Below are 17,211 nucleotides of genomic sequence, written 5' to 3'. Positions count from 1 at the left end.
GATACTCATGGCATGAAATCTTTGTTTTTCTCTGCTTGAAAAATGATTATGATGTTTAAGAGGTTGATTTAATTGTGACAAATACCCTGTGCGAGATTTGAGCCACTTCATTTCTTTCTTGCGTGTGACATGTCTCTTGATTGTTTGCACATGTGCCTTGGCTTGACTCTTGTTGATAATTCCTGATGGATATGCATGTTTAGAAATGATAAAGGCATTTTATTTCTTGAGCCTCGTTAGCCAAATAAGCCTACCCTGTTATTATCATTTGATAACCCATTTGAGCCTATATTGTATCCATTTCTTTGTTTTAAAGCCCATACACTCGACCTAAGTGAAAAAAAATCATGATTACCTTAACCTTAGGAAATTTTGGAGCTTTGGAAGTGTTTTGGGAATAAGTGTGGTCTCCGTGGGGATTCTTATAAATTGGCTAGTTGGTTCCTCATCTTGTTTTATTTTTGGAAATATGATCTTGTTGAGTGATAAAAAAATTGAAAAAAAAATTGAAAAAAAAAAGAAAAAAAAATTGAAAAATGAAAAAAAAAAACAATTTTGTGAATAATGGAGTCAAGAAGAGGATTGAATTAGAGGTTTGGGTTTGATTTGACTGTGTTTACACTTGTTTCCCATTGCTCCTCTATTTCTTGTGGTTTGTAGCTACTTATCCATATTTATCCTCCCTTGTCCTTGGCCCCATTACAGCCATAAAAGACCTTTTGATTTAAACATGCATATACTTCTGAGTGTTGATTTTAGAGGCTTGCCAAGTCTGTTTGTGTTTACTTTCTTGAGTGCATTGAGTTGATATTATTTACCTTAGACACTCGAGAGAAACACTGTTAGTGCATCTGTGAGGTCTTGTTATTTTTTATTCACCTCTTGAACTGATTAATTGTTTTACAATGTTTGAGTTGCTCGAATAATTTCATGAGTATCTATTTTCTGTGATTAGGTGTCGGATATAGTATACCTCTTTTCACTGTCCAGATTTCTTGAGAACTATGTAATTCGTTTTGTTTCCTAGTGAGTCTTTATTTTCTGTGTGCTAAGTTTGTGTCGTACCCTTGAATGTCCTTTGATCTGTTCCTTGATTTACGTCTTGATTTTGCCCAGGAGTGCAAAAGACTAAGTGTGGTCTATTTTGATGAGTCGATATTTTATTCACTTCACTTAGCTTATTGTGCTAAAATTAATGAGGGAATTGTGCTTGAATGTATAGTATTATCCTGTTTTTCCTAATTGTGCTAAAATTGATTGGAAATTCTTATTTTAACTAATTTGAATTATCTGAGCTTATTATTTTGCATTATTAATTACGGGAAATTTTTGGATAACTTTTTGGGACATTTGAAGGTTAAATGAAAAATAACAATTGAGCCAATTTCATCTTAACCATTTCAATTTTCGCTGGTTGCTGTTTGAATTTTGTGTCAACTTGTAATTCTTCGTTCGAGTCCAATTCTTATCCGTTTTCCATGCAATTTTTTTTCATAGTTTTGTATGGATGTCTATTTTCACGTATAGTTTTTCTTTTGTTTAAATTCGTTTTGTGCTGTTCCCAGTATTTATTTTACTCTCCTATGTCAGTCCAGTGTTTACTGTTTGAGTGATTTCTAATCTCTTTACATTGTTTGATTGTTGTTTGGTATTTGTGATGGCTGGAATATCACGGTATTGGCTTAAATATGCATCTCAAAGTTGAAATAAATTGGAAACCAAGCACATAAGCACACAAGTTTTACGTGAATATTGCTGCAGCAAAACAAGTTACATGCATGATGAGAGCAATCTTCAAAGTTTGGTTTTGTTATGGAGAATAGGAAGAGGGAGGACAATTGTCACGGCTGAACTTGGAAGTGTAGAAGTCTTTCAATTCAATTTTTAAAAGAAACACAAAATTGGTTTGGAAGAAATTAATGTTGATGGAATAATCACACACCTCATGACCTACACCACACATGTGCTATACGTAAAACAAAAGAGGAAGTGGGTTAGTGTTTTCAACTTCAGAATTTTGCTGAAGTTTCAAGTGGAAATGGGCAGCCATATTTCCTATTATTACAATATTGGTGCATGATGCAAAGGCATTAGAAAAGAAGAGTAGAAACACCCACGTGACCACATGTCTTCCACGTAGAATGCAATAACAATTGCATGTGACACATGCTGGAAGGAATCTACAAAAGCTTGTGGTATGAGTGCACATCATAGTGTAGGGCCCTCTTTATTTTTGCTGAATGGAAGGAAATGTTAAAAGACTTTGTTGGAAGGTGCACATTTTACACCAACTCACGGCAGTCAGCAAAGAAAAAAAAAAATCTCCTTTCTCTTTTGAAAGTTGAGACACCATTCTTTTCTTAGTTTGGAGAAGAGGAGTGCCGTGGAGGGGCTGCTGCAGGGGGAATAAGCTGGACATTTTCCAGCAGAGGAGAGAATGCAGAGAGGGCTGGACTGCTGGAACAGAGAAGGGAGAATCACAGAGAATGGAAGGATACGGTTGAGAACAACACTGCACGTTAGGTTTTTCATTTTTATTTTCTTTGTTGTAATAAATTCATGTCCAATTTAAATTCAAAGTTTGGTTTGATTTACTGTTTCTGAAATTTAAATTCTATTTTACTGTCTCTTTTTACTGCTGTAATTTAATCTCTGTTATAATTTAATTTCAGTTGTTGTTTTATGCAATTTAAATTCCTGCTGCTGTTTATCTTTTGCATGTTGATTAATTCATTGTAATTTTATTTTCTCTGTATTTTACTGCAGTAATTGTGATTCTGTTTTTACAGCTTTTGAAATTTACTGTTTTTCTGTATTTTCTGTTTTCTATATTTTCATTTTCTGTATTTTTCTTTTACTGTTTTTCTGATTCTGTAATTTTGTATTTACTATTTTTACTGCAATTATGTGCTTTTGTAATTTCATTTTCCAAAATTTACTGTTTTCTGTTTTTACTATTTTCTGTATTTTTTTTTTGTATTTTGCTTTTACTGTTTTACTAATTTTGAAATTCTGTATTCACTGTTTTTACTGCTTACTGCTGTAATTTCATATTTTTGTTTTTAATGTTTTACTGTTTTCTGTATTTACTGTTTTCTGTATTTTATATTTTTCTGTATTTTCGTTTTTACTGTTCCAGATTTATTTTTACTATTTCAAGTTGCTGTATTTTCGTTTTTACTGTACCAATTTCGTTTTTACTGTTTTAAATTCGTTTCCTATTTTTAATTCATTTTTACTTTTTACGGTTTATTTTTACTGATGTTTTTACTTTCGCGTTCAATGTTTTACGTTTTCTGCATGTTTACTTTTCCAGTGTTTTATTTTTCAATGTCCTGATGAATTTTGCATTCTTTTATTTTGATGTCTTTTACTGTTCTGTTTTTACTGCTTTTAATTTTACTTCAATGTTTTAAATTCTGTTTTATTTAATTTCCAGTTTAATTTAATTTTTTTTTTCACATCAAAACAAAAATCATAAACCCCCCCAATACGTGTTTGACCCGAGACTGAACCCAAACATTGGTCCTTGAGAGACGACCTAGGAGTCACATCCTAGTCTATACTGCATTATTTTGTTGTAAAAAATTTGTACGACCGCGACAGTCGTACCACTCTTCCTTAATTTTCAATGACATTTCTGGTTTCATTCTTCTTAGTCTTTGCTTGACTGGAAGGCATTCCTGCTTAAGTGGGAGCTTGTGTTGCACAATATCGGTATCCAATCCTGGCATGTCATTGTAAGACCAAGCGAACACATCCTTAAACTCCTTCAGTAGGGCTTGCAGCTTTACCTTCACTTCCTCTTTCATAGTAGTGCCGATTTTTACTTCCTTTATCTCTCCTTCCTCTCCCAAGTTGAGTACTTCAACATCCTCCTGATGGGGTTTTATCTCTTTGGACTCTTGTTCCACTAATCTCAAGAGCTCTGAAGAGGGTTCCGGGTCATATTCCGGATCATCTTCCGGATCATCTTCCGCATTAATGACAAGGTGCTCCTACTTAGGGATATAGACATTTTTATTTTCAAAATATTCATTGTCATATCTGCATTATTTAAGTTTTGCGAAAAGAATAAATAAACAGGAAAAATCATGAAAAAGGATAAATGATGACAGAAATGAGAACAAACACGATTCAAATATTACACTGAAAGCAAAATAAAAGCATCAACCCGTGAGCCATGAATCCCCAAAGCTCGGGTGAAGCGAATAGGGTTAATTAATATATTACATTTCAATTGATTTAGACATCACGGGTAAATCCAGAGTCCTCCAATTGTTGAGCCGTGCACCTGGGGAGCAAACCCACACGAAGTTTGAGCTTTCAGATCTTGCTTCGTTTTCCACCACCGCTATATGACTAGTGTTCACCCATCCAGCACTGCGAAAACTCTCTTTGATACCACAAATGTGTATTTTCTTTGCCCTTGGTTCCCATTTCCCCATTCGAGCCAGAATGCGTTCCTTCCTTTCCTCAATCACCTTCTTGTTATCTTCCTTGCTGGGTCTATACCCCAGGCCATATCTGTTTTTGTTCCCAATTACATCCAATGGGAATGTACGTCCTTGTCCATACTTGCCTAAACCATTCCCGAACTTATAACCTTCTTTCAGCATGACCTTGGCCATCATGATAGAGGTGCATGATAAATGTGGGTTCTTAGGGAACGGCTCAATATAGGTGTTTCCCACGATTTCTAATGCTTGAAAAGCTGTTTCCAGAGCTTCCTCAGCTGCCTCTATGTAACGGGTGGAGGATGGGCCACTCACAAGGAGATCCTCCTCTCCAGAAACTATGATCAACTTATCTCCCATGATATATTTCAGTTTTTGGTGCAATGTGGAGGGCACAACTCCCGCTGAATGGATCCATGGGCGGCCTAACAGACAGCTATAAGCTGGGAGGATATCCATGACCTGGAAAGTAATTTGAAAGACACATGGACCAATTTGGACAAGCAATTCAATTTCTCCCATCACTACCCTTTTACTGCCGTCAAATGCCCTCACAATCATAGAGCTTGGCTTCATATGCATTCCATCACAGGGTAGCTTCTCTAATGTTGATTTTGGCATGACATTCAGAGAGGAACCATTGTCCACCAAGACACGCGCTATAACGTGATCTAAACATTTCACAGAGACATGAAGAGCCTTGTTATGACCTCTCCCCTCAGTGGGTATCTCCTCATCAGTAAAGGTGAGGTAATTATTAGAGATGATGTTGCCCACGATGCCCTCAAACTTGTTCAATGAAATACCGTGCTCGACATGAGCCTCACTGAGTACCTTCATCAACAACTTTCTATGAGAGGTAGAATGCATAAGCAATTCTAACAAGGAAATCCGAGCAGGCATGCGTTTCAACTGCTCCACCACCTTATATTCACTCTGTTGAATGAATTTTAAAAATTCGCAGGCTTCTTCCTCAGAGATATCTTTCTTGTCTGCCTTGTCAGAGGTCTCTTCTACTTGCACACCTTTCCCCTTTAAATGCTCCTTAGTATTTGTGTCCATTGGTGTTTCATTATTACTAGCTCCTCTTTCCGTCAAGTTTGGTGGCGTGAAGATTCGACCACTCCTCGTCATTCCGCCGATGCCCGATATATTTTCAACAACTGGATCCCGGCTAGAGAAATGGCTTTCAATGCACTATCCTTCGTCAACTACATGTGTCCCATACCTCCAAGGGACAGCTTTCTCGCTTTTGTAAGGAAAAGGAACTGGTGTATGGATGACAACAGGTGATCTTCCTTGAATTACTGGTGTAGGGGTGGTTCGAGTGAAGCGGATTATCAACGGCTCTGGCAAAGCTACATCTGGCTCCATACCAGTTTGTGCAAACACCTCCTCGTGCTTGTCTTCATAGCACACTTGCATCAAATTCCTATCAAGCAGATCTTGTAGGAACTTTTCGAATTCAACGCATTCCTCGATAGAGTGTTCCGTGCATGGATGGAGTCCACATGCTCTTTCCAAATCATAATCCCCGTTTAAAAATCCCAACTTTAATAATTCCTTGAAAATAAACCTTCTGGAACTTCGGATCTTACTTGCATCCCTTATCAGTTCATGCTTCTTAACTTCAATGGCATTTGTCGAGGCATTACCATGTCCAGATAACGGATTAGTATCAATGCTAGGTTTATCCTCTTGGAATTTTAGCCACCCAGCGTTAATCAGGGCATGCACTTTATGTTTGAAGGCCATACACCTCTCAGTTGAGTGACCCACGCCTTCCCCATGATAACTACACTTGGCATCTGCATCATAACCCCTAGGGTATGGAGGCTGCAGGGGTATCATTGGACATATAGCAACCAGACCCCTTTTGACGAGGTGAGGTAATAATTCAGTATAAGTCATGGGGATAGGGGTGAAGTGGACAAAGTTTCTTTCCTGGGTTCTTCCCGGATAACCGCCTTGACCTGCATTCGGATTTGGATTTGCACTTGGCCCAGTCCTCCAAGCATTGCTTATGATGGGTTGTGATTGGTAGAATCCTTGTTGTTGTTGAGGCCTAATTGGATGAGCAAAAGCCGCATTGGCTGAATATGGAGGTTGGCCCAAGTATGGTCTATAATTGTGAGAAGGAGCCTGACCTCTCCACACAGGCATTGCCAATGTTGCATGCACGTCTCCCTCTTTTTTCTTTCCTGGATTGAAAGAAGGCTTCTTTTTAGAGTTCTCCATCGTAGATGGACCACTTGCAATCTTCCCGCTCTTCACCCCAATCTCTATCCTCTCGCCAATTATGACGACGTCAGCGAAATTGGCGGACACATTCCCCACCATATATTCATAAAATGGTGGCTGAAGCGTATTTACGAACATTGCCACCATTTCTTTTTCAAACAAAGGCGGCTCCACTTGTTTGGCCAATTCTCTCCACCGTTGGGCATATTCCTTGAAGGTCTCATTGTCTTTCTTTCCCATATTCTGTAATTGCAGACGGTCCGGTGCTACATGCGTGTTGTATATATACCGTTTTACAAAGGCGTCGGCTAGATCTGCCCAACAATGGATTCGAGAGGGCTCCAAGTGGGTATACCAGTTTAATGCTACCCCAACCAAACTGTCTTGGAAAACATGGATGAGTAACTGGTCGTCATATGCGTACGCAGCCATTTTTCTGCAATACATGGCCAGATGGATTTTAGGGCATGTATCACCCTTGTACTTCTCGAACTCTGGCGCCTTGAACTTATACGGTATTTTTACTCCAGGAACCAAGCTTAGTCTTGCAACATTTCCGAACTCATAATTTTTCATCCCTTCAATAGCCCTCATTTTTTCCTCCAGAATCTCCAGTCTGTTTTTAGCACTGTTACTGATGTCGGTCCCTGCACGCGCCGCGGTTTGTGAGGCGGCTCTTGCTGAAGAATCGTGGTTAACAATCATATGCGGTATCGTAGTCATTCGTGTTCCTTCAACTGTGACTGGTTCATTCGTTTGAGTACTTATCAAGGGAGCTGACACAGAGGTAGGTCCATGAGTGGTGACTGGTGGGATATCAACAGCTGTGGGAATGGGAAACGACACGTGCCCCCCTTCCAAATATTCTCCTATGGGAGGAGTATATCCCGAGGGTAACCCATACGACGGGAAAGGAATCGATTGGCTCGTAGCATTGAAAAATGGGGGATAAAAATGGGCATTCCCGCCAACCAGTGTAGATGAAGACTCTCCAGTAGCCTTCAGGGATTCAAGAGCAACCAAGATTTGGCCAACCTGGTCTTTCAACTGGCTCATTTCAGCTTTGATGGATTCTTGCGACTCTTCCCAGCTTTCCATGATCCTTGAATTAGCTCGAGTCCTGTAGGGATGTCGTGGAAGGTTGGCCGTTTTTTTTTTACTGTTTTATTATTAACTTAAGTTAGATGAAATACGCCAGACAAAAAGGGAAGAAAAAGGGAGAGAGAAAGAACAAGGAAAAATGTGATGTATGCTAATGATAGGTGGAAATCACAAGATCATGACAACGTTAATGATGGAAATCGATACAAGTTGATACCATACAAAACATCTTAAGTCTTTCATATAGAGAAAATCTAACAAGACGTGAATCACTTCCTAGCCCGAGCAATGAAGGCCTTCATTTCGCCTACTAGCCATTTACAATGGTTAATAAAAAGCATTATCTCGGGAGGCGGGTTGCAAAAGTGGGTCATAGCTTCGGCGTCCAACACCATCTTAGGGATATCTTCAATTGCTCCGTTCGCCAACATAGCCAGTTGGGAAAAATTTTCCTTCCAATGGTTCACAGCCTCTTCTTGCATCGCGATGTGGTCTTTCATTTGTTTTACCAAGGCATGATGCCTTTCTCCAAACTCCATTGACCTCCACCGTTCCTCTTGCTCTTCAATGTACTCCTCCATTTGTTTTATCATGGAGCGATGCTCTTCTTCGGCCTCTGCCAGCTTCCAACGCTCTTGGTTCATATCTGTCTCAAAAGACAAGGCCATTTCCTTCATCTCATGTCCCACCTTTTCTACTTGAACCTGCGCTTCTCTTAGTCTCTTCAGAGCCTCTCGCTTATCTCTTTTAGCCTCTTCGTAGAGGAGCCTCCATTGTTTTCCTTCTTCTAATACTGAGTTCTTTTTCTCCACTCTCATGGCCAGTTCTTTGCTTGCGGTTAAGAGGTCCTGTTTCAATTGGAATGCATAAACTCTTTCAGCCTTTTGACTTTTGACAATTTCTTCATAGGCTTGCGCTTTTTCTTCTTTATCATTTCTCATATAAACCAAATCGTTGCGCGCAGTTTGTAATTCCTTTCCCAACCTACCATTCTGCTTCCTCAGTTTTTTCATCTCTATCTTCAATTGCTTCACCTCTTCGCTTTCTAGTTCTTGGGATGGCTCTTCGTTAGCTAGCTGATGAACGATTGGTTTGAAGGGCAATTTGACTTCCTTTACCCTTTCCCAGATCCAGGTGTGATAATTAATTTTGTCGTCCATCACTCCCAGTCTTAAATCCTTTTCTGCTCGCACAACATTTTCCCAAGCACTTCTTGCTTTCCTCAGCATTTCAGTGCAATGCCCATCTTCATAGTAGATGAAAAATGCTGTGAGATAGTCCTGTGAAGGTGCCCCTTTCATGGGATGTCCGAATTGTCTTTGAACCAACAGAGGATTGTAATTGATGCCATACCGGGCCCCTATGAGAGGTACATTGGGAAAACGGCCACAATGTTGGATAGGCTGTCTGAGCTCAAACCAAGGAAGACGCCATTTTATTTTTCCTCCATTTAAACTAGCAAAGAAATGAGCCCACTCACTTCCTTCTTTGTTCGTAAGCCCCTGGCATGCCAGTTCTTCCGACGGACGCTTGATATTGACCGCACCTTTAAAGAAACGCGCAGTCATCCAAACATACAGTGCTGACACACAACAAAGGATTTTCTTCCCCTTTCTTTCGTGACAGAAACTCATGGTCCCATAAACCTCAGCAAGGACTGCCGTTACAGGATTCTCCGATCTTATTTTTCTTGCCACGAATACATCTATTGCGATATAATCCACAAAGTCTTCTATTCTAGGGAATAAAACAATGTCGTATATGGTAAGAGCTAACACATCCATAAAAGTCTCCCACTCTCCCTTATCAGCCAGATGCTGTAGGTACTGTTCCAGATACCCTTGCGTCAGCCCAAGCTCTTGATGTCTTGTTACCAACTTGTCTTCAAGTTCCTGGGGCTGTAGTTTCATTATGGTAGCAATGGTCGCGATAGAGGCATGATGCTCCAAATGCTGATATGGCGTGGTACCCTCAAGTGGTAAACCGAGGATATGCTCAAACTCTTCTATAGTCGGTGCTAACTGAAAGTCTAGGAAGGTGAAGCATCTTAGTGGGGAGTCATAATACTGTGCTAAGGCTGTGATGGCAGGCAACTGTACCTCCACTTCCATTAGGCTCAACAGGTTTCCATATTTTTTCCTGAAAGTTTCTTTTTTTATGGTCGTTAGTTGTTTTCCTAGGCTTATCAGCCCTGTCAGATTACCCCCATGAATCCTCAGGCGAGGTTTCTTTCTCAACACGACAGAATCGATATGTTGTGTGGCATCAGCTCTTGTATCAACTTCCATCTTGTAAAAGACAAAGTGAACACTTGTGATTTCCCCTAAAACCAGCATGTCACCAAATGATGTATGAACACGATGCATGATAACATAACAAAGTAAAACATGACCAATCAACACAAATGCATGCGTAACAAGAAATGCAAAGTCAATACTTTCGAAAAGAACAAACAGGAGGCGTCTAAAACCAGCATGTCACCAAATGATGTATGAACACGATGCATGATAACATAACAAAGTAAAACATGACCAATCAACACAAATGCATGCGTAACATGAAATGCAAAGTCAATACTTTCGAAAGGAACAAACAGGATGCGGGTAGCAGTACACATTTCTCCCTTAGTGCCCTATCAAACGTTGAAGGACCAAAGTTCTAAGGCAAAATATATGCACTCACAAGGATAGCTTCCTAATGCTTAAGTCAGGCCACCAGAGCTATGGCTCTTTTCACTGTTTCTCCACAACAGTCAGAGTAATCAACTAGATGTGGAGACACAAATGAAGAGAACAGACTCTGGCTGGGGTTCTCACGATAGCCAAACAGGAAGTATGTCCCAAATGACACCGCTACACAACCCCTCTATTTCTAAGTTGCGCTCAGACCCGGGTATAGGGCCCCACTCATGATATGCATATTGTGTGTGTGTGAAGGGAGAATGCAATCGTACACCCCAAACCCTCACCTGCAAAACAACCAGAAAATTCCCAGGCAGATATAACATGTTTTCTATCCTAGGGTTCAATGTAATCAAAACAAACCCATATACAATTATGACAAATATCAAACAAAGATAAAGAAAAAGAAAGGAAAGAAAAACACAAAGAAAAACCACATTAAATTCGCACATCTAATTAAATGGCCTGACTCTCTGGCAATCCCCAGTGGAGTCGCCATCTGTCGCAACCGGAATCGCGACGGGACGACGATCCAATAAAAAGATAGAATATTAATTTTGAAAAAGAGATTTTGGAGTCGCCACCATAGTTTATTCTGGAAAACCACGGAAAAACCATAAAATGATAAGGCATGGTCAAATTGAACCAGATTCTTGGTTCGGGAGTCGATTACGTGTAGGGAAGGTATTAGTACCCTACAACGCCTGCCCTAAGGCAGTACCTTTAACTAAATGCGCGAATGTGGATGTGGTTTTCAAAGTGTTTAACTTTCCCTTAAAATAAAACTCAAAAGAAACAAACAATATTTTTTAGCTTTTTGGGCCCGACAAGGATTGACCTTGCTCCTACGTATTCTCATGCAGAATGAGAAATCAAGGTTCCGTAGTTCATTTAGAAACTGTTTGAGAAACTTGTTTGAAAATTTGTTATGGATAATTTGGATTTTTGGGAAAGTGAGCCTGACAAGGACTGGCCTTGCTCCTACGTATCTCCACTTTTGATGGAGAATCAAGGATCACGTAGTTCTGGCAAGCAATATTGTTTGTTGTTTGAAATTGTTGATGTTTTTAGTTTTTGATGATTTTATGTTTTTTTTGTATTTTTATGAAACAGGAAAGGTTTTTAGCACAAGGACGATGCGTGCGATCACACATGTGCCTAAACCTTAGAAACATATTTTTGGCATTTTTGAAGAAAAAAGAAAAGGTCTTTGGCACAAGGACTATGCGTGCGATCACACATGTGCCTAAACCTTTAAAACATATTTTTTAATTTTTGAAGAAAAGAGGAAGAAAAGGTTTTTAGCACAAGGACGATGCGTGCGATCACACATGTGCCTAAACCTTAGAAACATATTTTTGGCATTTTTGAAGAAAAAAGAAAAGGTCTTTGGCACAAGGACTATGCGTGCGATCACACATGTGCCTAAACCTTTAAAACATATTTTTTAATTTTTGAAGAAAAGAGGAAGAAAAGGTTTTTAGCACAAGGACGATGTGTGCGATCACACATGTGCCTAAACCTTTGAAACATATTTTTTGGTATTTTGAAGAAAGAGAAAAGGTTTTTAGCACAAGGACGATGCGTGCGATCACACATGTGCCTAAACCTTTAAAACATATTTTTTTTGTAATTTTAATTATTTATTTATTTTTGTCTCTTTTTTTTTTATTTTTAAAATGCAACAAATAAATCAAATCCAATAAAAATAAAATACCAGATATATAGGAATGGGGGTTATCATACAAGGGGTTACATCAGTAAAAACTAATAACCAAACAAATAATAATAAAAATAAAGAAACAAAAGCCTAAAAATAAAACAAAAGAAACAAATCAGGGATGTAGAGATAAAACCAGGAGTGACGTGCGGAGTAAAATTTAAGCTCTTTAATTTGGACCAAAACCCTTCTTTTTTGTCCTTGTCAGGAGTGTAAGGATGAAATTTGGGGGTGCTATTGACATAGAGTGTTCAGGCCCAACTCTTCTTCTTCTTCTTTTTTTTTGGCCAAAACAGGCTAGGTTTTAAAACCCACACGAAATGGAGGTGTGAATGGAAAGCAAAGGGTGCAAGAAAAACATATTTTTTGTTTATGGGTTTGGATGGATCTGTCAAAGGGAATGGATGGGGGTGTGCGGATGAGAAAATAGGGTGTGGCAAGCAGAAAAGGCTATTATTGTTTGTATTTTATTATTATTTTTTTTATTTTATTTTATTTTTTTTTAAAAAAAAAAAGGGGGAACCCGGCCCATCATGGGTTTTTTTAGAAGCACTACTTCCTAAGTCTGAATCTGGTGCACGCCCATACCACAGTCTCTCTGATTCCACCTTGCTTCCACCGCCTCCTACTTCACGTTTATCCTCCCCACTGAACCAGTCATTAAGAGCCGCGGCCTAGGGCGTCGCCGACGATGCCGTTCGTCGTCACCGGAATTGGCCGCCGCGAGTCGTGGCTTGAAGCATCGCCGCTCACCGCCGGAATCGAGCCCCCGCGTCACTGCCTCTTCGGACCAGCCGCCACGCCGCGCCTCGATCCGGCTACCCAGGGAGGGGTTTCATCTCCGCCGCACCTGCACACGGGCCGCCGCCTCCGCTGAAGTATATTTGGTTTTCTGTTTGTTAGCGTGAACTGGTTTTGGAGGGTATGGTTTTGTTGAGTGAATGGTTGCAGGTGAGGGTGATGGTCGTGAGATGAGGGAGCCACCGTGTGCGTGTGAATGTGGGGGATGAGTGTTTGGCTGTGTTTGATGGGTGCTAGAGGTGAGGTTGGGCCGGGGTAAGTCTTGAACGAGTGTTGGAGATCTAGGGTGTTGGTGATGAAAATGATGAAGAAGATGGACGTTGGTGGTTGAGTCTGGTTTGATGAAGGGATAGGTTTCTAGTGAGTACTGTGTGGGGTGGAGATGAAAATCAGGGGTTAAGAGAGAGAGCTACCGAAGCTTGGGACTGGGGAGGATGGTGGGTTGGAGGCCGTGAGGTAAGGTGAAGATGATGATGTTGGCTGGGAGGTAAAAACAAAGAGGGAAGGGATATGTCCATCAACGGTGCTCCAGATGAATAAAGAGTAAGATGATGGGTTGTTTGGAGGTTTTGGTTCAGAGATGAATATGGAAAAGAGAGGGATGAAGACGAAGGTGATGGCCGTGAATATGGAGGATGGGTGTTTAGCCGTGAGGTGTTGGTGGTCGTGTTGGAGATGATGATACTGGAGGTCCTATAATGATGAAGATGATGGGTGTGGTCGTGTGATAGGGTTGGTAGTGGCCGTGGGTTATAGGTGAAGATGATGGGTGTGGTCGTGAATATGGAGGATGGATGTTTAGCCGTGAGGTGTTGGTGGTCGTGTTAGAGATGATGATGCTTGATGGAGGAAATCGGTTTCTCTAGAGGTTTCTGTTTGATGAGTGTATGGCTGCCTTTCAGTTCTCGCATGTTTCAACTATTATTACTTACACTTAGTGAATCTAGTGGATATTGAAATTACATTTTGGTGTGTGTTCTTGATCGACACGTGAAGTCACAGGTGAAGCAAACTAGTACGTACTGATCAAACATCTTTCATACATACGACATCATCTATTCATGCTCAACCTCATTCGTTCATATTTAAACAGAGGGCATGCGTTCACACAGAAAAAGCTGAGAGTTTAGATAAAGAACATACCCGCGCAGCTTTAAGACGTTTCTCCTCTTGGATTCTCCTTCTCCTCTCTTCTCGGAGAGATGTCTCTTGTTCCCTTTTGATTAGATTGTTGGATCCTATTTCATGCAGGTTTGAGGGGATAAACAAAAACGCCTGTGAAGTGATGGTAGGGAGGTACGGGTATAACAGGCGTTGGCCGTGAGGTGTGGTTGATTGGTTACGGGCTGGGAGCTGGAATGAAGTTGGTCCCGAGGTGGTGTAAGGATGAAGAAGTTAATGCGGAATGATGAGGGAAAGGACGATGGTGAGGTACACCGGGATGGTTCCTTTAGGGACAGAGAGAGGTCGAACTGGAAGTTTGAGCTGGATTTTGATGAGTGAAAAGGAAGCACTGGAAAATAGAAGGATTCTCTGAATCTGTGGAGTGATCAAAAGCCCAAAAAAGATGTTTTTTTTTTTCCTTTTCCTCTGCTGCTTGCTTTCTTTTATAGCCAAATCTCAGAACCTGTGAGCCTCCCAATCTGTTCAGAATTCCTCCCGTGATCCTCTTTTCTTTGCATGCTGAGCTACAGTTTTTGGCCGTGAGAAAATAGGGTGAGGGCCCCTCAATCTTGTCTTCTTCTTCATACTGTGGACACCCTGTGCGTGTGGTTGCTTCCTCCTCTGTGCATGCTGGATGGTGATGTTGGAGATGGGAACCCTTGATGGAAATCTTAGACCAATATTAAATGTAGCCACCAACTTTATGGACGCTCGGTCAATAACGCAAACAAACGACCGTTCACGAAAATGAACGAACGCCCATACCGAACGTTCGTAAGGTAAAACAACTGATACAAGCCGAACGCAAACAGTAGAAAAGAACGAACGTCCACGAAGGTCAACCAAAGAAAACCGAACGCTCACAAATCACTACTCCAGAGACCGAACTCTTAAGATTCAAACCGAATATAAGACCGAGTGGTGACCATGGACGCTCGCTAAAACTGAGAACAAAGCCAAATCAAGAACGAATGCCACTAATACGTAAGTGACCAAACGTTCAAAACCGCACGCTAATTACCACTCATACACCAATAACGAACGTCCACAACCGAACTCTAATCATCAGTCACCAAGACCGAACGCTCAAATGAGAATAAAATAACTTCAAAACCGAACGTTCACTAACACAAAACAAGACCGAACGTTCACTAACACGAAACACGACCGAACGGTAAACTTGTCAGGCCGAACGGTTGATGACGAACGTCCAGAGGAAACGAAATGCCGAACGGTTGAACAGACCTAGACGAACGCTTTAAGATGAGGACGAACGTTCGCAATAGGCATAGGACGAACGGTCACTGTTTGGACGAGCGGCTACAGTGAGGAAGGACGAACGGTCACTGTTTGGACGAGCGGCCACAGTGGGGAAGGACGAACGGTCACTGTTTTGACGAGCGCCTGATCAAACTGCTAGGCCGAACGGTTGAGGACGAACGGTTGAACCGTTTGGACGAGCGGCCACAGCAACAGTGGGAAGAACCGAACGCGCTCAATGGAGGACGAACGATCGCGCCATGCAGAGGACGAACGATCCTCGAGAACGACTAATAACGCTCGTCCTATAACTACAGTGGAAGATGAACGAGCGTTCAACAATTGGAGCGCTAGATGGGCGCTTGGGACGGACGTCCTCTATTCTTCTTCTTTTTTTTTTATTATTATATATATTTTTCTTTTTATATACACACATTTTTTAATTTTTCCTTTTATGAGGGTAAAACAATAAAACAAATTATTTAGTCAATCCGGACGAAATTGAGTGTTGACAAACACATTAATATTTAACAATTATCAAATGTGTTTATTGAAAAAAAGAATTAATTGATGCAATTAAAAATATTTTAATGAAACTGTATTATTTTTCTCCTTGTACTAAAACAAAATATTATTGAGGGACTATTTACCTTTTTAATTTTTGTAAAGATTTTTATACTAAAAAAACTATCTACAATGAACTTTGTCATAATGAAAAGATAAATACTAGTCTTTTACCCCTACTAAAACCTTTCGGAATAAGATCTTTAAAGACAAGTTTCTAAAATTTCCTCTTATTTGGAAAAACTCCTCCTGTTCAGATGATGGAGTTCATTTCATTTTAAGAAATTTTGGAGGAATGGAAAAGACAAAAATCTTTTCAAATAAATTGTTTTTGAAAGAATTTTTTTTCGTATGAATAAAAAGAAATGAAACATTTTATTTTGATATGGGCATTTTAATAAGACTTTTACCTTTACAAGTGTTTTTAAATTTGTGAAAGAATTCTCTTCAACATTGAATTCTCTTAATAATTTAATCATCATTGTCTTTTGAATTATGAAATTAAAATATTCCCTCAATTTACTTTAAATGTAATAAGGTTAGAATTTCATTTCATTTAGGAAGTATTTGCATCGCAAGTAAATTATTTTTTAGAAAAATAATTTCATTTTCTAAAACACTCTTAGAAATATAAATAGATCACTTTTTTTTTTAGAAAAACACTTCGGATGTTAGCGATTCTATTAACACTTGTCTATGTTTTCTTTAAGGGACATGACAACTTTCATTTTCTCGTAAGCTCTTCTTTTCTATTTTGTCTTTTCATTCTTTTAAGTTAACCAGTTAATTTTTTATTTTCTCATTCTAGTTTTAAATACAAAACATGAATGTAATAAAAAAAAATATTCATAGATCCAAAACTTTAAAATAATAAATTAATGAATATTTATCCATATATAACTTGTAATTTTTCATTTTTATTTAATGTAAAATTTAGATTTTCACTTAAATTTTCAAACATAAATATATACAATGGTAAACATAATTGAGTAATATATTTTTGTATTCTAAATTATGAAAAAATAAGACAAATTTAAGTTTCTTAAGTATAATATACTAATTCAGGTTAAATTTTTATCATCCTATCAATCTTCATTTCTATCTACTAGTACCAATAAAATTTCCATAAAAGTAAATTATACATTACCAACTTAGAAAACAAATGGTGCACACATTAAAAAAAATTAAACATAAAAAAAATTAAGAGGAACTAAAAGAAAAA

The 17,211-nt window shown here is 39.3% G+C and overlaps 1 protein-coding gene across 1 annotated transcript; it reads right to left on the bottom strand.

Annotated features, from left to right (window-relative positions):
* Positions 1–5,654: 5,654 nt before the first annotated feature.
* On the bottom strand, positions 5,655–7,796 carry LOC108324441 (uncharacterized). The gene has a single exon (XM_017557390.2). The coding sequence runs from the start codon at positions 7,794–7,796 to the stop codon at positions 5,655–5,657; it is 2,142 nt and encodes a 713-aa protein (XP_017412879.1).
* Positions 7,797–17,211: the final 9,415 nt, after the last annotated feature.

This window comes from Vigna angularis, chromosome 3 (genome assembly GCF_016808095.1).
Source record: "Vigna angularis cultivar LongXiaoDou No.4 chromosome 3, ASM1680809v1, whole genome shotgun sequence".
NCBI classification, from domain to species: Eukaryota; Viridiplantae; Streptophyta; class Magnoliopsida; order Fabales; family Fabaceae; genus Vigna; species Vigna angularis.
The sequence above is the reverse complement of the archived record's forward strand: the minus strand, read 5'-3'. Positions and strand labels throughout refer to the sequence as shown.

Excerpts from the sequence above, each read along its gene's own strand:
- LOC108324441 (XM_017557390.2), bottom strand. The coding sequence starts at position 7,796 with ATGGAAAGCTGGGAAGAGTCGCAAGAATCCATCAAAGCTGAAATGAGC.